Source organism: Thalassophryne amazonica, chromosome 3, assembly GCF_902500255.1.
Source record: "Thalassophryne amazonica chromosome 3, fThaAma1.1, whole genome shotgun sequence".
Lineage (NCBI taxonomy): Eukaryota > Metazoa > Chordata > Actinopteri > Batrachoidiformes > Batrachoididae > Thalassophryne > Thalassophryne amazonica.
The window spans coordinates 65810290-65831723 of record NC_047105.1 but is presented as its reverse complement, the minus strand read 5'-3'; the positions used below and the strand labels follow the sequence as shown (position 1 = coordinate 65831723).

The following is a 21434-nucleotide window of genomic DNA, read 5'->3' as shown; positions in this document are numbered from 1 at the left end:
GGAGCCTTGTCATGGACCATTTTCTTCAACTTCCACCAAAGATTTTTAACTGGATTAAGATCCGGACTATTTGCAGGCCATGACATTGACCTTATGTGTCTTTTTGCAAGGAATGTTTTCACAGTTTTTATTCTATGGCAAGATGCATTATCATCTTGAAAAATGATTTCATCAACCCCAAACATCCTTTCAATTGATGGGATAAGTGTCCAAAATATCAACGTAAGCTTGTGCATTTATTGATGATGTAATGACAGCCATCTCCCCAGTGCCTTTACCTGACATGTAGTCCCATATCATCAATAACTGTGGAAATTTACATGTTCTCTTCAGGCACTCATCTTTATAAATCTCATTGGAGTTCCAGCATCATCACCTTGCCCACTGCAGATTCGAGATTCATCACTGAATATGACTTTCATCCAGTCATCCACAATCCACGATTGCTTTTCCTTAGCCCATTGTAACCTTGTTTTTTTCTGTTTAGGTGTTAATGATGGCTTTTGTTTAGCTTTTCTGTATGTAAATCCCATTTCCTTTAGGCGGTTTTATACAGTTCGGTCACAGACGTTGACTCCAGTTTCCGCCCATTCGTTCCTCATTTGTTTTGTTGTGCATTTTCGATTTTTGAGACGTATTGCTTTAAGTTTTCTGTCTTGACGCTTTGATGTCTTCCTTGGTCTACCAGTATGTTTGCCTTTAACAACCTTCCCATGTTTGTATTTGGTCCAGAGTTTAGACACAGCTGACTGTGAACAACCAACATCTTTTGCAACATTGCGTGATGATTTACCCTCTTTTAAGAGTTTGATAATCCTCTCCTTTGTTTCAATTGACATCTCTAGTGTTGGAGCCATGATTCACGTCAGTCCACTTGGTGCAACAGCTCTCCAAGGTGTGATCACTCCTTTTTAGATGCAGACTAACGAGCAGATCTGATTTGATGCAGGTGTTAAGTTTTGTGGATGAAAATTTACAGGGTGATTCCATAATTTATTCCTCAGAATTGAGTGAGTCCATATTTTTTCCCTCTGCTTGGTCTAAAAAAGTAACCGTTACTGACTGCCACAATTTTTTTTCTTGATTTCTTATAGTGTTTCTTAAAGCCAGAAAGTTGCCATTTGAAATGGATTTAGTTTTGTGTCATGTCTGTGATCTGCTTTTTTTCTACAAAATTAGACAACTGAATGAACATCCTCCGAGGCCGGTGATTACATAATTATTGCCAGGGGTTGTAAATTAATAAAATATCAAATGATCTATTTTAGCCGTTATATGAAACAAATAATGAATGTTTTACTCACGAAAAACCTTTTCTACCACTGAACTCAAACATTGATTATTTGTATAATATTTCATGTCATTTGCTGTTATATATTAGTTATAAATAGCATTTAAAATGTTAAAAACACATTAACATTGGATGGCTGTCGCATTTGCTGCCGTGTTCAAAAAAATCTACACACAGTATCTTTAATCAGAGAGTTGTGTCAGACACTTTTTTTCATTAAGTATGTCATTTGTGTCACATGAATTTACTCTGAAGCATGTTTATTTTCTGACTAGTCATGCGGCATGTCATGTAATAAGTGCCATTATCTTCTTAAACGCGCAAGTCATTAAACACAAACATGGTTCAGTGAGTGATGGCTTTTAGGTTGCTAGTTTTGAAGAAAAATGCAAGTTAACCAATCCTATTTATTCTTATAAAACATTCTGGAGGGTGCATGCTGGTGTCCAATCTAGTGGCATTTATAGATCTATACCATGGGTTAAAGCAATAAATTTTCATCTGACTGAAATTTTTTCCTGGCAAAAATCAATGCCAGCAATTCCCTAAAATGTGGCGTAGTGGGGGCACACTTTTTTCCTCAATAAATACAACAAACATATTATACAGCATACAAATCTATTCTAAATAGCCTCTAAAGAGAGACAGACAAAGCATAAAAAGAATGCAAAAGTTGAACATAAAAGGGTGGTGGGGGTGGGGTGTAGTCTTGATTCTGGGGGGGTCTGGGGGTGCTCCCCCAGAATATTTTTTAAAGACCAAGTCAAATTTTGTGTATTCTGGTGAATTTTAATGGGTATGAAGCCCTCTTAAACAAATAAAACACTTCAATCTGTGAAGTAAAAACACAGTATTGATTATGGGGGGTCTGGGGGTTCCCCCCCACAAATGTTTTAAAAGAGCAAGTTAAATTTTGTATATTCTGGTGAATTTTAATGGGTATGAAGCCCTCTGAAACAAAGAAAACTCACTTCAAACTACAGGGTCTGGGGGATCTCCCACAGAATTTTTTTTAAAAAGCAAGTCAAATTTTGTATATTCTGGTGAATTTTAATGAGTATGAAGTCCACTGAAACAAAGAAAACTCACTTCAAACTGTCAAGTAAAAATTTGTTGTATTCTGTAGTATTTTGATCTGTTCTAATCCGGTGAATGCACCAAATGGGTGCTGTGTTGCTGACTGTACAGTCAAAATACAAAATTAGGGCCTAAAGCAACTGACAACGTTGTTCTGCTGTGCACAAAGTAACACCGTCACCAGTTTTGAAAACGCATGCGCACTGAGAAACTCAAAACTGGCTTATTCACATTTAATCGGTAAAATGCTCTCACTCGTAAAACAAACTTGGGCTGCAACTAAGGACTGTTTTAGTAATCGATTAATAATTTTTTGTTGGTTTTTTTTTTTTTTTTTTTTTTTTACTTACATGTGAGTTTTGCCATTATTTCTTGAAGCGAGTTATTATTAAAAGGCATTTATCACGTAACATCAATGTTTGAGCTTGTAATAAAGTTATGATGTTATATTCTCGTCAAAAACATACCTCGAGTAATGTTTTGTTTTATTTTGCACATACATACATACATACATCACTGACACCACAGAGAGATTTCCATCAGGTTTCATCTGATTATAAGCATTTTTAGATGCCTACAGAAACTATCTCAACCACTGACAACATATTACAGAAAGAGTCCACAAAAGTATTTTAAAGGCCTGACTAAAGTGTGATATGTGATCGTTAAGTTATTTTCATGAAAAAAGACACAAATGTGCAGTTTACTGCATTGTATTGTTTTCTTGTGTAAAAACACTGCTTACATGTGGTTTGACCGAAGCAAATTGTCCAACTTAAACAGTTGTATATAATTCTCGTTTTACATTACTTAGTCCACATTTCATTTTATCTTATGTTTATATTAGTTGTGCACATACTCTGAATAATTTACCGTTAAATTTCATTATCTTTTATTTGGCTAAAAATTACTAGCACCACGGAAAGCACCTTTTTGGAGTTGCACTCAAATCTCATTGTAATGCAAATTACAATGAGGCAATTCTGATTATTATTATCAATATACAAGTAAAAATAAATAAATTACAATTCGTAATACATTTGACTCTTTTACTACAACAAACACTAATCCATTAATTATTTATTATATAGAAAACATGCACACAAACTGTGCTGAGATGTGAACAGCTTAATGCTAACTTTAACACTGAAAACGCCATAGACATGCTAATGCATTAGCATCGGTCCCGTTTTTAAGTTATAAAATACATCAACTGTTTTAGAAGACCATAACAGGTGGGTTTAATATAAAAAAGGTAAATATTACTCACAGACATATGCCCTTTAGGGTTTTAGCGGGAGAAACTTAAGATAAAGCAGCAAACCATCGAAGCAGAGTCGGATCAATGCTTCATTGGTTCAAAGCAAAGCCACGCCCTGCTCTACTTGGGGAGTGTCTGCCAGTGTTCCTACGAAGACAGAGAGAAGGACCGTGGCTCAGGGCAAGCAGTAAACAGAGCGGAGAGGAGTGAAAATTCACACAGTCCCTTCCTCCGCAGTCCACGCCGACATTGCTGCTGCTTTGATTAGCGCAGAATGGGATGTTGCTTTGACAGTGAGAGTATCATATTTCAGCCCCAAAACACGCATGACACCACGTGCACATGCGTATGTGTGGTTAAATTTTCCAAATGACAGAAATCCATCGTGGTGACGGAGAACTTTAACCCATGATCTATACTCAAACACAGCAGGCTGACCCTGCCTCCTCCTGCAGACATGAGATAGAGGAACAGACACAAGGACTCACTGACGGCAGTGATTAGAATCAATGAAAACGGAGACAACATTATTCTAAAAATAAATTTTTAAACATTTTGAATGTGCGGGACGTCCCACACGTCTCAAATGGGCGTCAATCCCTGAATGGACGTGTCCTGCAGATGTTGCGTCTCAGGGATGTGGTACATTTTCTATCTTGTGTCCAGCCGTGATAATTTTGCATCAGGACACCGTTAGCGCAAATCCTGAATAATAATAATAATAAGAAGAAGAAGAATTAATTTTAAACAACTAAAACAGTTCAATCAATATTACTGAGGGTTCCAGCTTTACCACTACAAACCTGTGTCGCAGACCGAACGGTCCGCCCTGCCTCCATTGCGCATGCGTCATTTTGAAGCTCAGCCACTCGTCTAAGACAGTCTCTTCACCCAAAGCAATCAAATGGATTAATGGGATTATTAACCATCAGATGACAAGGTAAAACCTCTTAAATCATTCTAAAGTCAGTTTTAAACAGAAACGAGGCGCTGCTGGGTGACGCTTTGAAATGACCGACATGCAGTGAACGCATCAGCTAGCAGCTCGCGTAGCCACGGCACTCTGATCACTTCCTCCATCTTTTATGATGAAATAATGTTGAATTTATGTGGAAATGATTGTTGTACAAAAGCTTCAGATATCTGTCACTGAGACAGATGATGACTGGAGTGCAGTTTTAAGCAGAAATGAGGTGATAATCAGTGAACCGCGGCTAATGACACGCACAGTGAATGCAGGGTGGACCGATTTTTAGGGGGACCTTTCGGTTGGCGACACCTGCACTCAGCAGAATTGATGAGACATATAAAAAAAAAATCTGTTTACCTAAAAGTTAAATAAAATAAATAACTAAACCACCCAGCTTGGCTTGAAGGTTTTTACGTTTAAATACATATACACTGGATTGACTTCAATGTCTATGCAATGTGTTCTGTGCAAGTGTAATATCTAGAAAAATACAAAGATCAGATGTGGACTCTGTATGGGCAGACATTCAATTTTTTTAATGCCTCCCAATTGGGGGGGGTCGGTGCTTACCTAATCGGAACATCCCCTATTGAAAATTGCTTTTTCTCAGAAAGGTGCTTTTTCAGGCAACCAATCAAAACATCACACTCACAGAAGACACTTGTTTTGACATCTCTGTCTACTGTCAGGTGATTTGTCACACAAACTCTAAAAGAAAAAACTTATTTGTGAGAGACGATTGGACAAAGACTACATTCTTGCTGAGGGTGAGTGCCTTTATCACCGTACGTGTTATACAGTAGTTGTTAGCCGTTTATTGTCAAATATCATTTGTGAATGTAGTCAAAGCATGTATTTAATTATTCTAATAAATTACAATGCAGGCTAACTCGTATTGCTTTGCTAAGCCAAATACATTTTTTGTACAGTTAAATGTTTACATTCTTATTCTGTTTTCTTTTACATATCATGATATATATCATGATAAATATCAAAATTGATCAATATGGGGGAAACCAAAATCGTGAATTTTTTTTTTAAACATCACCCAGTCCTAGCAGTAAATGTTTTGTAATGAAACACCTGAACTAATAAACCAGTCAAAATATGTAGCTGTAACTGACAAAAAAATGATGTATTTATAAAATAAATAAATAATATTCCCTTGAATATTCAAACAAGAGCCATCAGGAGATTACACATCCCTCCGGTCCCTACAAATCAGTAATACAAAGTGTCAGGGATCACCCAAGTGCACCCTTAAGCTAAATATGAATGAAATTGGTCAACTGGTTCCTGAGATATCGCACTAACAAGGGTGGCAATGACAATATCTTGAATATCTCACTGCGACCTTGAAACTGACTCCAAGGTCACTATAATCAAATGGTGTTGTGGGATCACCCAAATACACCCTTATGCTAAATATGAATGAAACTGCTCAACTGGTTTTTGAAATATCATGCTAACAAGGGTGGCAATGACAATATCTTGGATATGTCGCTGTGACCTTGAAATTGACAACAGGGTCACCATAATCAACTGGTTTTAGGGGCTCACCCAAGTACACCCTTATGCTAAATATGAATTAAATTAGTCAACTGGTTCTTGAGATATTGCGCTAACAAGCAAAAATAGATGGACGGACATGATGATCGCTATATCTCCCAGTATTTCCTGCCGGGAGGATAAATAAGGAAGAGGGAGTGGGAAGCCAATTGTAAGATTAACGTTAGTTGTAAGATTTTTTTTTATTTTGAAGCTCTACCTTTTAAAGAGGGAATGTGCTGTGTGCAGCACTCCATTGATTATATGGAAGTCTCCACTTCTGAAACGGGTCACCATCTCTGTTAGAAGGTCTGGCCACTTTTGAGGAAAGTCTTCCCTTCCAATGATGCTGATAGCATCACTCAGCTGCAGAAAAACACAAACAAGTAGCATAGTTGACTGTCTTCACTCTACAGTTTGTATTTAAAGCAATTTACTTAATTTCTACAGAACAAGATGTACCTGTTTCTGAATCTGTTCCGGGCTGCTAAGCATCAGATTTACAATGTTCCCTTTGATTGCTGTTCGGTCTGGTTCAGAGATTTTATTTGGTTCATCTTCAACCTTTGGGAAAACAATTCAAACTTAAGTCAGCTCATTGCTGTAAACAAGACTATTTCAAGAATGGCGCTATTTGCACTGTTGTGATTCTTTCTTTGCATACAGTGAAATTCATCACAACAGCTTTACGAAAAAAAAAAAATATGGGCATTGTATTAACTCAAGACCCTTTTCAAAAGCCATTTTTACACATGCACTTCAACTCTAAATTCATGTAAACATTAGCCAAATGTATGTGAGAATACAAATGTCCAAGACAAGATATTAAAACAGACAAACTAAACAGACATTAAACATGACAGCTCTTTGTTTCAAAATCCATATAGTGTCCATTTAAGCCCACACATGAACTTCATATGGTTGTGTAAAGTTTCACTGAAATCCACCAACCGCTTTAAGAAAAAAAAAATGCCTTTACAAGACTCAGATATAAATAAGCTACACCACATTTTGTTGTTTGCTAGCTTCCAGAGAGCACAGAGAATTTATCTACCCAGCAGGAAGTAAAGTGTACACAGGGTGTTCTGAATGCTAATATGGGTACACATCATTTTTAATGTCTCATCAGCAGTTGTCAACTGAGTAATGATTTTTGATCCCCCAGTGTCCTTTGACCTACACAGAGATATCATGAGGACTGCTTTCTTCCACCTGCGAAACACATAATGAAGATTCGTCCCATTCTGTCTATGGCTGATGCAGAGACCCTGATTCATGCATTTGTCTCTTCTAGATTGGACTACTGCCATGTTCTGTCCTTTGGTTTACCGCAATCCAGCATTATGAGTCTCCAACTGATTCAAAATGCTGCTGCCAGAGTTTTAACAAGCAGAATGTTCGAGCACATTACACCGATTTTGGCATCTCTTCATTGGCTTCCTGTTTCTGTGATGTCAGATTTTAAGGTTCTTCTATTAACCTATAAAATTAGTTAGGGACAAGCCCATCCCTACTTAGCTGACCTAATTAAATCCTACGTACCGGCCTGGGATCTGCATTCTCAGGGCACAGTTCTACTTTGTGTCTCTAGGATGAATAAAACGTCTGCAGGTCACATAGCTTTCTCTTATCGCGCCCCTGTTTTGTGGAATGATCTCCCCACGGAGATAAAACAGTCAGAATCTGTAGAGACATTCAAGTCCAGACTGAATACATTTATTTTCCCTCTCGTATGGTTAGCATAGTGGCACAGTATGGAACTATACTTTCTATCACTTTAACTCATCTTATTAGCAACATAACAGGTCTCGACCTCACTTCATCTAAATTCTGGGTCTGTTAGTTAAGCTTAGGGTTAGCAGCCGACGATCCCCTTAGTATTCTCTGTTTCCCTGTCAATTTACTGCTGACGAACTCATACCTTAGGTGCAGTTTTTACGGCCGACTGATTCTGCTTTTTCTCTTTGTCCGGGGACTGATGACAATGTGGAAGGCTGCTGGCTGCGCAACACAGAGCGCTGGATTGACCACGAGTTGCCCCAGCTAAAGCAGTACACTGCAGCCTACTTTTGGAATGTACTCCTCCATGATGTGATGGATGGATGCTGGCCCCGCATCCCAGGGCGCTGGGCAACCCCCTGCCTGTGGTGCCAATGACTGTGTGCTCATCTAAATAATGCACTTTGTTTTGATGGTATTCTGGTTTTTCTGTTTCCTGTTTCTTACAGCTTGGTAAAAACTTAGGAAAAACCTTGTAACTGTTAGAATGGCCTAAGCAGTGGGTCACCTCATGTGTCTGGTCTGCTTGAGGTTTCTTCCTCAGCATCATCAGAGGGAGTTTTTCCCTTAACACTGTCATCTGTGTGCTTGTTCTAGGAGTAGGTAAGGTTAGACCTTACTCTTATGAAGCACCTTGAGGCAGCTTTGTTGTGATTTCGCACTGTATAAATGAAATTAATTGAAAATTAATGTGGAAAAAGCCACAGATATACTTACTATACGCCAGTTCCTTTTGATGTAGTTCTTGAATGTGACAGCAGCACAGACTCGAATCACATTGTCCTGGGATTTCTCCAGCAACGTCAGAAGTAATACTGGGTAGTTCTGGTTTGCCTCAACAGATTCAAGAAACTTCTCAGCTGAGAAACAAGGGGAACATGTTCAGATATTCACAACTAGAAAAGCATTTAAACAACAACAATAAGGTAATCCAACTGACACAACAGCATGCCAAAAGCAGGGCTCCAGGCTAACTTTTTTCAGTCGGAGCACTGTAGCCCATTAACAAAAATTTTAGGAACACAAGCTAAAAAAATTTAGGGGCACAAACCATAAATTATCTACAATGTAATTATTCATAACCCTCCTCCACCCTAACCCACTTTAACTGCATTACTGATGAATGTTATGGTAATAAATTATTACATTAGAAATTATTATTATTAGAAAATAAGACTAGTATTGAGACACTGAGCAGTCTCTGCATAGATCTGATCTTCAAATGCAGTTATTTTTCAAGTGAAACTTTACTGAACCAAAATGAGAAAATGTTGTAGCTAGACAGTTACGTTTTAACTTAATACTGTTTGACATTTTAACAAATGTTCCTGGTCACATTTTGATGGAGATTAGTCTTTACAGAGCTGTAATGAAACAATGGCTTTATTAAAAAGCTAGATTATTTGTCCAGCGCTGTAAATTCCTTCATTTTACTTCTCATTACAGTGCACAATTCAAACAAAAATCACTTGTTCAAAATTCATGGTTTAAACAAGCATTAGTATTATTATCAAGGTATATATATATGGATATCATTATGGAAACCGTAAGTATGTTTTGGTAGGTTATTATTACAGCAGTGACGTGGCCTCCCAACCCTAACACCCCAAATACCCAAATTTTCCAGAGATCCATGAACGAAAGAATAACTAAAACAAGAAATGTTGGTTGACATGAAGGGAGTGAAAAACAAAAGTCTTATTCTGCCCGTCATTGAATCAAACCCTGGTCTCCCGCATAACAGGCAGGGACACTTACCACTATACTAATGAGGAGCTAGTAACAAACAGCCACAGAACATCAATTACGGCAGCTGCTGTAAGCACAGCCCAAAGATTTAGGGTTATAGCTGCTGTTAACCACTTTTATTTAAACAACTAACACATGAAGGTAAATGCTAAACAAAAAGATAAAACAAAAATAATTTGTCAACTACAGATCTGCCTCAAAATTCAGATCAACTCTCCAGAAAACAGTCAAAATCTTCCTATTACGTTTTAGGTTACAGCACACGCAGACAAATAGCTGTGATCATGAGATCTACCATACTCCATCAGTTCATAGCATTGATGAAAACTATTAAGACATGAAAATTGTGTCCTAAGTTGTAAAAATTACCTGGACGTCTGACTGCTGGATCAGGGTCCAGTGTTTTCCTGAGAAACTCTGTGAGAGTTTGAAGGTTGGAGTCATTCAAATCCATGGTCCTGTAAAATGCAGGCAAAAAAAAAAAAAAAAGAATCAAAGAAAAAAGAGGGTTATGACAGTAATTTACTGGTGTCATTCAAATGCTGACCAAAACGTTTTTTTACAATTCTAGCTAAAAACAAATAAATAAATGATATTCTTAATAAAATGTCTATTTGCTTCAATGATATCCACGTTCCCTACTGCATTCTTAAGACAGACTAACAGTTTACGGTTTGTTTAAATCAGTATAACGCTTGTCGGCTGTTCACATTAGCTTGTTAGCAGCTAACCTAGCTACAGAGGCTACATTCCATGAACATGCAGTTTTTTGAGGGGGTTAGCCCTCTTAACTCCACACAACTGTTCTACGGATCCTTAGGGTGACTTCTAACAAATCGGCGACATGATTCACAACAGCTAAAAATTATAGAGCAATCTTACACCAAACGAAAGGCGAGAATCCAGTTCCAGCATGTAGACTGATTCTCTGCAAGTATTAGCACCAGTGTGCTAATGTGTTCGCTGCTAACGTACCACGAAAGCCAAGTCAAATATGTATGAATTTGCAAGCAATAGAACAGTGGGCCAACTCTCAGATTTGACTTTCATATTACTAGGTATCACTTCTGTCAAGAAGAAGCAACAGGACGTGTCTTACCGTTGCTGTGATGAGTTTGATCAGGATGGAGCGGCACCACAGGCGTGTTTGACCCGCTGCCAAGGTTCAAAAGAAGCTGAGCAGTCACTAAAATGCGCATGCGCAAATGTCGCAAAAAAAAACATCGGATATCTCAGCTACTTGACACGATTTTTTTAAACGAATTTTATAGCTCACCAGACTAAAAGAACATATAATGAGGATATTTACTATAGCATCTGGGGGACTTTGATGCACGAGAACGATTGAAACAGCAACTAACAGTAATATCTCATAGACATGTCTGCCACCTGCCGGATAGTTTATGGAGGCGTAAGCGACGGCGAGCAAGTGAAGAGGTTAGTTTCTCTGCTTCCTGAACACTGGACTTGTTAGCAACCACGAGGAGAAACATTATTATGTTTATGTTTTACGAGGAGAAACGTGCATGCCCACAAATTTGACATGAAAGCATGAAATATACAACAGAACAGGAATGAACAAGATGACATCCGCCAATCCGTATCCGGATCACCTCCAAAATTCAGTGAGTCTTCCATGCCCTAACAAGTATCTGTGGTGCAAATTCACTGAGAATTTGTGAAGTAGTTTTGAATTAATTCTTCAAAGTCTAAATAAAGGGAAATCTTGATCCAGAATCTAGCTCTGGATCACCTCCAAAATTCAGTGAGTCTTCCATGCCCTATATGTATCTGTGGTGCAAATTTGGTTAGAGTCCATGAAGACGTTTTGAATGAATCCATCCATCCATGTTCTTCCGCTTTACCTGGAGTCGGGTCGCGGGGGCAGCAGCTCAAGCAAAGCCACCCAGACCTCCCGATCCACACACACCTCCCCCAGCTACTCGGGGGAACCCTGGGGTGTTCCCAAGCAGCCTTCAAAGCCTAAATAAAGGGAAATCTTGATCCAGACTCTGGATCACCTCCAAAATTCAGTGAGTCTTTCATCGCCCTAATATGTATCTGTGGTGCAAATTCAGTGAGAATCCACAAGAAATTTTGAATTAATCCTTCAAAAGCCTAAATAAAGGGAAATCTTGATCCAGACTTCTAGATCTGGATCACCTCCAAATTCAGTGAGTCTTCCATGCCCTAATATTATTTGTGTTGCAAATTTGGTTAGAGTCCGTGAAGAAGTTTTGAATTAATCCTTCCAAAGCCTAATAAAGGGAAATCTTGATCCAGACTCTAGTCTGGATCACCCTCCAAATTCAGTGAGTCTACCATGCCCTAATATTTATTTGTGTTGCAAATTGGTGAGAATTTGTGAAGTACCTTTAAAGTAATCCTTCAAAGCCTAACGTACAGGGAATCCAGAATCCGTATACAGATAACCTCCAAATTCAGTTAGATTAGATAGAACTTTATTGAGCCCTTGGGAAGACTACCTCAGGGAAACTGAGGTTCCCGCAGCACTGTATAGCAGCACACAGAGTATCAAAAGTGAAAGGAAAAAGAAAAACAGGTTTATTATATAATACCAGACACTGATCAGTACTGGTTTCTGGCTACTACTGTTCTTCTCCTTCTCATCCTCTGATTGTTTTTGAACTATCTGATTGTTTTTTGCAAGGTGACTGAGAACAATTTTGGATTGGATTGGACTGCTATTTAAAGTTCGTGTTGGAATGTTGGAACCTCTAACATCAAGTACCAGTGGCGCACACCAAAATGTAGTCCCTTTTCTTTTGTTTATAAATTATAAAATATCAAATGACAAGGATCTATTTTAGGCATTATGTAAAACTAATAATTAATTTTGTTTCATTCATGCAATGGAAAGAATATTTCATGAGGTGAAAGATGAAATGTTCCATCTTTCACCTCATGAAAATTCAGTAAGGTATATCTTATATATTATATTCCAATTATAAGGTGGAACTATGCTAGTATACTAAGGTATATCTAAATATCTAAAAAGGAAGAGTAAAATAGAAGAGTAGAAAAGAGTAGAGTAGAGCCACTTAGGTGCCTGGTCTTGAGAACCAGGGATCGTAGGTTGAAAAGCTTTTTTATCCCATGTGAACTCTCCGTACCCACCCAAGTGGCTCAAGAAAAAAGTATATAGATAATAATAAATAATAAGACATAAGAAAGATAAGACACACACACAAAACAGTGAAAACAATGCCGTGCTTTCTCCAATTCACTTAAGCGGGCATATGCCACGCTTTGCATTGCTTATCTGCCTATATCAAATAGACATGTCTGCCACCTGCTGGATGGTAGTGGATGCTGGATGGATTACAGAAAAAGACCAACAGCTGTGGTTGAATTTACATGTAGTTCTGTAGCCACTGCTAAACAGTGGATGCTTCATGTCTTCATTTTTGTACTCTTGTCATGGCCGTCCTCCACGTGAGCATCAACTAATACGTACAGTGCATCCAGAAAGTATTCACAGCACTCAACTTTTTCCACATTTTGTTATGTTACAGCCTTATTCTAAGATGGAGTAAATGCCAAATTCAAAATTCTACTCACAACACCCCATAATGACAACATGAAAAAAACTGTTAGAAATTTTTGCAAATATATTAAAAATAAAAACTAAGAAATCACTTGTACATAAGTATTCACACCCTTTGCTCAGTACTTTGTTGATGCACCTTTGGTAGCAATTGCAGCCTCAAGTCTTCTTGAATATGATGCCATAAACTTGCTGCACCAATCTTTGGGCAGTTTTGTCCATTGTTCTTTGCAGCACCTCTCAAGATCCATCAGGTTAGATGGGGAGCATCAGTGCGCAGTCATTTACAGACCTCTCCAGAGATGTTCAATCAGATTCAGGTCTGGGCTCTGGCTGGGCCACTCAAGGACATTCACAGAGTTGTCACATGAAGCCATAACAAAATGTGGAAAAAGTGAAGCACTGTGAATACTTTCCGGATCCATTGTAACTGCCCCTTAAGCTGCGTTCACACCGGGCAAATACAGCACAGCACTGTCCAGCATCAAAAATATGGCTGAGGATGGCAAACTCTGCCAGTGTCGAGGATCACTTTAAACCAGTTTTGGAACATTGTTCTAAAGTCCAACCATATCAAACAGAAGACATTGCAAACTGGCACTTGGAGGGCATTTCAGGAATGTGGATCTATATAAAATTATGATTTTTTTTGTTGTGGTGGTTGTTTAAAGGCTCAAGTCAACACAAAGTAAATACCTGCAGGGGTGTTTTTTTCCCTGATAGTTTCAATGTAATGTGACCCAGTGACTACAATTCTATACCAGATATTACAATGGACAATTATGACACGCCACATTCTGTTTTGAGTTTAATGTTTCTTCTAGTTTATGTTAATCCTAATGACTGCCAAGTCTGGCTGTAGCCGCCTACCAGTTTGGTACCATCCTCCAGGGATACAAGGTTCAAACTTTCCCTGAATACCCATCGGGTCCCACAGGGTGGCCAGAGGGTATTTAGATCCCAGTGCTTGTCTCCATTCCTCCCGTGGGAGCAGAGAGTTCTTTCCCCCATGCTTTAAGTATAGAACTGTTGTTTACTACAGAGAGCACTGGAAAACATGATATACGAGGTCTGTGAGAAAAGTATCCGACCTTTTTATTTTATGCAAAAACAGACAAAGGAACACCTCCGTTTCGGAGTATTAGAGGACAAGTTGGGACATGTCCAGCTCTCCACAATTTCTCTTATACTCACTCGACTGGTAAGCACTGAAAGCCGAGATAGGCATGTCCCAACTTGTCCTTTAATACTCCGAAACGGAGGTGTTCCTTTGTCTCGCTTCATCAGTGAATCGGTCGTGACGCGCGAAGCCTCCCGCGCGGCTTTCCATGACAAAATCTCTTGTTAAAAGTGAAATCTGCCGGAAAATGGCTGATGTCCAGCTCTTGTGATAACCAGAGAAATTGCACACGACGGTCCCGGCTCCACACAGCAATCCGTTTAGAAATGATGTGGTGGTTTCTGCCTCTTGAAGGGCGGCTCGGAGCGCGGCGAACCGTGTGCCATTGTGGGCCGTCCTTAAAGCTGTAGTAACACTCCTTATTCTCTGTGAAGCCCGTAAAATTTTCACAGAAAGCCAGATAAATTTTTCGAATGGTTTCCAGCTGCCTGTCTCTAGCAGTTTCTGAAAAAATTCTGATGGAAAAAGTCCAATCATTCCGCCATTTCTCGCAATGAAACAACGACGAGAGGGTGGACCAGTACTCACTCAAAGCCTGCCCACAGGCGAATGATGCAACCGGACAGGCGTGGAAAACTCACACATGCGCACGAAGTTCAAGCTTGGCTGACGTAAAAACATATGAATCAAATCCATATTTTTTGCATAAAATAAAAAGGTCGGATACTTTTTCTCACAGACCTCGTATCTTAAGTTAGAATTTAATCTTATACTGCAAAGAATTGTTTGGCTTGTTGTGACTAGGACCTACTAGGCTACAAGCCAGTTATAGTAGATGCTAGGGTCTGCCTGGTCTCCCCCTCTGTGTTCCCTGTCTCTGTGTTCAGTGTCTGTGTGCTGGGCTGGGTGTGGACCTCGTTTCCACTCTGCCTCCACCTGCTCATGCTCACCTGCTCCTCATCAACACTGTCTCCACCTCAAGCTGCAGTATTTAAACTCGGTCTCACGCTCCACTCATCCCCAGTTCATTGTTGTAACCACTGTGGTAACTACTTGGCCAGCCTGACCTTTTGTAGCTTGGTTGTATTCTGTGTTTTTGACCCCTGTGGTTTTTTTCTCTAGTCCAGCCACGTTCACCAGCCCTGCTCACTGTGTGGAACCCCTTTGCTTTTGAAGTAAACCCCTTTTTGAACTTTTATCTGTTTGGAGTCTGTTGTTGTGGGTTCATTTGTGTTTGAGGCCTGGGCTTAACAAAAGACTTAGACACAGTCTCCGTGCCATACGCCAAGGTGAGCCTCTGTGATGAGGCTGTGCAATTACTTATACTGAAGTAATGTATCTGAAGTTTCATTGATGCAGAGCTCTCAAGTTGAGATATGCTTAAGGAGTTATCTTCCACCAACTGTTGTCTTGCAGGTCGTAGTGGTGAAATGTTGGAGAATGTCATGCATGAGAGCGTGACATGTTGAGTCTCATGATGAATGCGTGAGACCTGACAGGACCGCTTTAAGATGTGAGTCTCACTCCAAATGAGTGAGACTTAAGAGCTCTGTTGATACAACAGAAGCATGTGCATGTGCACTGGTTATTGTCTAATTAGTAAGCATAGCAAACAGGTGGCTACTGATTTTGTTTTTTTAAGTTCAGCAGTTTTCAGTAGATTCATGTCATGTGACCCATCGTCTACAAATGAAAAGTTTATTTCTACTACTACACTGGAGAAACAGGACGTACACCGTGCATCCAGAAAGTATTCACAGCACTTCATTTTTTCCACATTTTGTCGTATTACAGCCTTTTTCCAAAATGGATGAAATTCATTTTTGTCTTCAAAATTGTACGCACAATACCCCATAATGACGTGAAAAAATTTTTGATTTTTGCAAATTTATTGAAAAGAAAAAACCCAAAGAAATCACACGTACATACGCATTCACAGCCTTTGCCATGAAGCTCAAAATGCATCCTGTTTCCACTGATCATCCTTGAGATGTTTCTACAGCTTAATTGGAGTCCACCTGGGGCACGTTCAGCTGATTTGACATGATTGGAAAGACACACACCTGTCCACATATAAGGCCCCACAGTTGACACTGCATGTCAGAGCACAACCAAGAGATCTGTAGACCTCTGAGACAGGATTGTCTCAAGGTACAAATCTGGGGAAGGGTACAGAAATATTGCTGCTGCTTTGAAGGTCCCAATGAGCACAGTGGCCTCCATCATCTGTAAATGGAAGAAGATCAGATCCACTAGGACTCTTCCTAGAGCTGGTCGCCCATCTAAACTGAGCAATTGGGGGAGAAGGGCCTTCGTCTAGGAGATGACCAAGAACCCAATTCCCATTCTCCATGTACGAGGTCTATTAGAAAAGTATCCGACCTTATTATTTTTTTCAAAAACCATATGGATTTGAATCACGTGTGATTGCATCAGACAAGCGTGAACCCTCGTGCGCATGCATGAGTTTTTCCACGCCTGTCGGTTGCGTCATTTGCCTGTGAGCAGGCTTTGAGTGAGGAGTGGTCCACCCCCTCGGCGGATTTTCATTGTCAGGAAATGGCGGAATGATTTGGGCTTTTTTTCCATCAGAATTTTTTCAGAAACTGTTAGAGACAGGCAGCTGGAAACCATTCGAAAAATTTATCTGGCTTTCGGTGAAAATTTTACAGGCTTCACAGAGAATAAGGACTATTACTACAGCTTTAAGGACGGCTTTAAGGACGCTCGGCGCGCCGCGCTCCGTGCCACCATCGAGAGCCACAAACCACCGGATCATTTCTAAACGGATGGCTCTGTGGAGCCGGGGCCTTCACTTTTAACAAGAGATTTTGTCATGGAAAGCCGATCGGAGGCGGCACAGAGCTCGGCGCGCCGAGCGTCCTTAAAGCCGTCCTTAAAGCTGTCCTTAAAGCTGTGGTAACAGTCCTTATTCTCTGTGAAGCCCATAAAATCTTCACCGAAAGCCAGATAAATTTTTCAAATGGTTTCCAGCTGCCAGTCTCTAACAGTTTCTGAAAAAATTCTGATGGAAAAAAAGCCCAAATCATTCCGCCATTTCCTGACAATGAAAATCCGCCGAGGGGGCTGGACCACTCCTCACTCAAAGCCTGCTCACAGGCGAATGACGCAACCGACAGGCGTGGAAAAACTCACGCATGCGCACGAGGGTTCAAGCTTGTCTGACACAATCACACGTGATTCAAATCCATATAGTTTTTGAAAAAAATAATAAGGTCGGATACTTTTCTAATAGACCTCGTAATGTGGAGCTGTGTCAGGAAAAGCATCTGCTGTAAAACCTGTGCCAAATGTACACTCAACAAAAATATAAACGCAACACTTTTGGTTTTGCTCCCATTTTGTATGAGATGAACTCATGGATCTAAAACTTTTTCCACATACACAATATCACCATTTCCCTCAAATATTGTTCACAAACCAGTCTAAATCTGTGATAGTGAGCACTTCTCCTTTGCTGAGATAATCCATCCCACCTCACAGGTGTGCCATATCAAGATGCTGATTAGACACCATGATTAGTGCACAGGTGTGCCTTAGACTGCCCACAATAAAAGGCCACTCTGAAAGGTGCAATTTTATCACACAGCACAATGCCACAGATGTCGCAAGATTTGAGGGAGCGTGCAGTTGGCATGCTGACAGCAGGAATGTCAACCAGAGCTGTTGCTCGTGTATTGAATGTTCATTTCTCTACCATAAGCTGTCTCCAAAGGCGTTTCAGAGAATTTGGCAGTACATCCAACCAGCCTCACAACTGCAGACCACGTGTAACCACACCAGCCCAGGACCTCCACATCCAGCATGTTCACCTCCAAGATCGTCTGAGACCAGCCACTCGGACAGCTGCTGAAACAATCGGTTTGCATAACCAAAGAATTTCTGCACAAACTGTCAGAAACCGTCTCAGGGAAGCTCATCTGCATGCTCGTCGTCCTCATCGGGGTCTCGACCTGACTCCAGTTCGTCGTTGTAACCGACTTGAGTGGGCAAATGCTCACATTCGCTGGTGTTTGGCACGTTGGAGAGGTGTTCTCTTCGTGGATGATGCGAAGGAGATGTGTTGCACTGCATAAGGCAAATGGTGGTCACTCCAGATACTGACTGGTATCCCCCCCAATAAAACAAAACTGCATCTTTCAGAGTGGCCTTTTATTGTGGACAGTCTAAGGCACACCTGTGCACTAATCATGGTGTCTAATCAGCATCTTGATATGGCACACCTGTGAGGTGGGATGGATTATCTCAGCAAAGGAGAAGTGCTCACTATCACAGATTTAGACTGGTTTGTGAACAATATTTGAGGGAAATGGTGATATTGTGTATGTGGAAAAAGTTTTAGATCCATGAGTTCATCTCATACAAAATGGGAGCAAAACCAAAAGTGTTGCATTTATATTTTTGTTGAGTATACATGCAGATCATTTTGGATGTGCTGTGGTGACCCCCGATTGGAAAAAAAGGTACAAGCTGAAGGGGTGTACATTCAAAATAGCTATTTTGAGGTCTTGGTTAAAGATACAATAGTTACTATTTACCGCTATATGACATCATACCATCTCTCTGTTGGTCACATGTCCTTTGACATTGGATAACCTTGACAGGTCACAGTGATTTGTGGCAGCATGGTGGCTTAGTGGTCAACACTATTCCCTCAGCAAGAAGGTCCTGGGATTACTTCCCACCTGGGCCTTTCTGTGCAGAGTTTGTGTATTCTCCAAATGTCTACATGGGTAGTCTCCCACCCTCAAACACATGCTTAGTTAGGGTCTGCCTTGACCAAGGCAGCAACTTTTTTGAGTCATTTTGATCAGGATATGTCATTCAAAGCGCATATTAAACAATATGTAGGACTGCTTTTTTGCATTTACGCAATATCTCTAAAATCAGAAAGGTCTTGTCTCAGAGTGATGCTGAAAAACTAATTCATGCATTTATTTCCTCTAGGCTGGACTATTGTAATTCATTATTATCAGGTTGTCCTAAAAGTTCCCTAAAAAGCCTTCAGTTAATTCAAAATGCTGCAGCTAGAGTGCTGACGGGGGACTAGAAGGAGAGAGCATATCTCACCCATATTGGCCTCTCTTCATTGGCTTCCTGTTAATTCTAGAATAGAATTTAAAATTCTTCTTCTTACTTATAAGGTTTTGAATAATCAGGTCCCATCTTATCTTAGGGACCTCGTAGTACCATATCACCCCAATAGAGCGCTTCGCTCTCAGACTGCAGGCTTACTTGTAGTTCCTAGGGTTTGTAAGAGTAGAATGGGAGGCAGAGCCTTCAGCTTTCAGGCTCCTCTCCTGTGGAACCAGCTCCCAATTCAGATCAGGGAGACAGACACCCTCTCTACTTTTAAGATTAGGCTTAAAACTTTCCTTTTTGCTAAAGCTTATAGTTAGGGCTGGATCAGGTGACCCTGAACCATCCCTTAGTTATGCTGCTATAGACGTAGACTGCTGGGGGGTTCCCATGATGCACTGTTTCTTTCTCTTTTTGCTCTGTATGCACCACTCTGCATTTAATCATTAGTGATCGATCTCTGCTCCCCTCCACAGCATGTCTTTTTCCTGGTTCTCTCCCTCAGCCCCAACCAGTCCCAGCAGAAGACTGCCCCTCCCTGAGCCTGGTTCTGCTGGAGGTTTCTTCCTGTTAAAAGGGAGTTTTTCCTTCCCACTGTAGCCAAGTGCTTGCTCACAGGGGGTCGTTTTGACCGTTGGGGTTTTACATCATTATTGTATGGCCTTGCCTTACAATATAAAGCGCCTTGGGGCAACTGTTTGTTGTGATTTGGCGCTATATAAAAAAAAAAATTGAATTGAATTGAACTTTACATCTGAGGTTGGTCCCCAGGTGGCACAATGTGGCCGCCCACTGCTCCTAGTGGTTGGATTGGTTCTAATTGTAATTAGGATGGGATTAATGCTGACAACAAATTTAATTCTAATCCAGTTACATTTGTTCTGCAAATCTCATTGGTTAATCGTGTGAGATTTCAGACCGTATAATATCGGGGTAACGGTGGCAAAATATTCGACCGTTTCACATATAGATGTATTACTCTGCACCCTGACGAGATGTTCTGACCAGATGTCATTCCAGTTGACAGGCTAGCCCTCCGCGCAATTGTGCACAGGCAATATTGTCGGGACATGGAACTGTCAAGACACACAATTCAACAGAACACCGGCCACAGATGTCATAATGTCGCTGTTAGTTGACAGCGAGAAAAAGTCGTGTACCGCCACCAAAATGGATGAATTTAAGATACCATACGAAAGTATTGATGTGGATCCTGACACAGAATTACTGTTTAACATTTGATGGATTACTCCGCGCCTGACCGCTCTTGAAGCAACACTGCCTCATGGTAAACCTCACCAACCGAATTACCTACAGAAAAATAAACCATGCAAACAATGGAATTGGATTAGAATGGGAATAACCCCCTTGTGTCTGTTGATTTGCAGACAGACGTTCATGCTGTTATACAGTCGCAAATATCCATTTTACTCAATTTGTGACCATATAGCCAGCATGGACGTCCGCAAATCATCAGACACAACAGGGTTATTCCCTAGTTATATACATGTACAATGACAATAAAGGCCCTTATTATTAAGGTTATTTTGAGGAATTGGTTAATGATACGCTTATTGTCTTCTTTAAGCTTCTCTCATTAGGGGTTACTACACCAGATCATCCATCTCACTCTGTGGTCATGTACAGGTGGCGCCTGGCAACACTGTACGTGGCATCCACTGTAATATGAAACCACCTTGGTTGCTGGATGGAAACCACCCAGACCACCAATCCATCCCCACTTCTAGAAAGTGCTTGTATGTCTGCTACAGCATGATGAATTGTGGACATCCCCTTGGCCTTTCCATCAGCTCAAGTCCTCAACACTGAGGCACCTGTGGGCTGGATCATGCAGATGAATGTCCCACACGAGCAAAATGTCATAGCTGATGTTCCCTCAAAATGCAAGTCAGACACTTCAATAGAGTTTCCCTAAATAAATGTTTGATACAAAGTCGTCGTGGGAGTACC

The 21434-nt window shown here is 40.4% G+C and overlaps 1 protein-coding gene across 2 annotated transcripts in view; it reads right to left on the bottom strand.

The window, feature by feature from the left end:
- The window catches only part of cse1l (CSE1 chromosome segregation 1-like (yeast)), a 56509-nt gene extending 45657 nt beyond the window's left edge, over positions 1–10852 (bottom strand). The window contains exons 1-5 of one of the 2 annotated variants that reach the window (XM_034166602.1): positions 10775–10852; positions 10045–10133; positions 8644–8786; positions 6610–6711; positions 6368–6513 (exon numbers count right to left, since the gene is read on the bottom strand). In XM_034166602.1, the coding sequence (XP_034022493.1) occupies positions 6368–6513; positions 6610–6711; positions 8644–8786; positions 10045–10129 (476 nt within the window). In that variant the 5' untranslated portion in view covers positions 10130–10133; positions 10775–10852. Of the gene's footprint in view, positions 1–6367; positions 6514–6609; positions 6712–8643; positions 8787–10044; positions 10134–10774 lie in introns of those variants that run through there. The other variant, XM_034166601.1, reaches the window with a different exon arrangement.
- Between the last annotated feature and the right edge of the window lie 10582 nt (positions 10853–21434).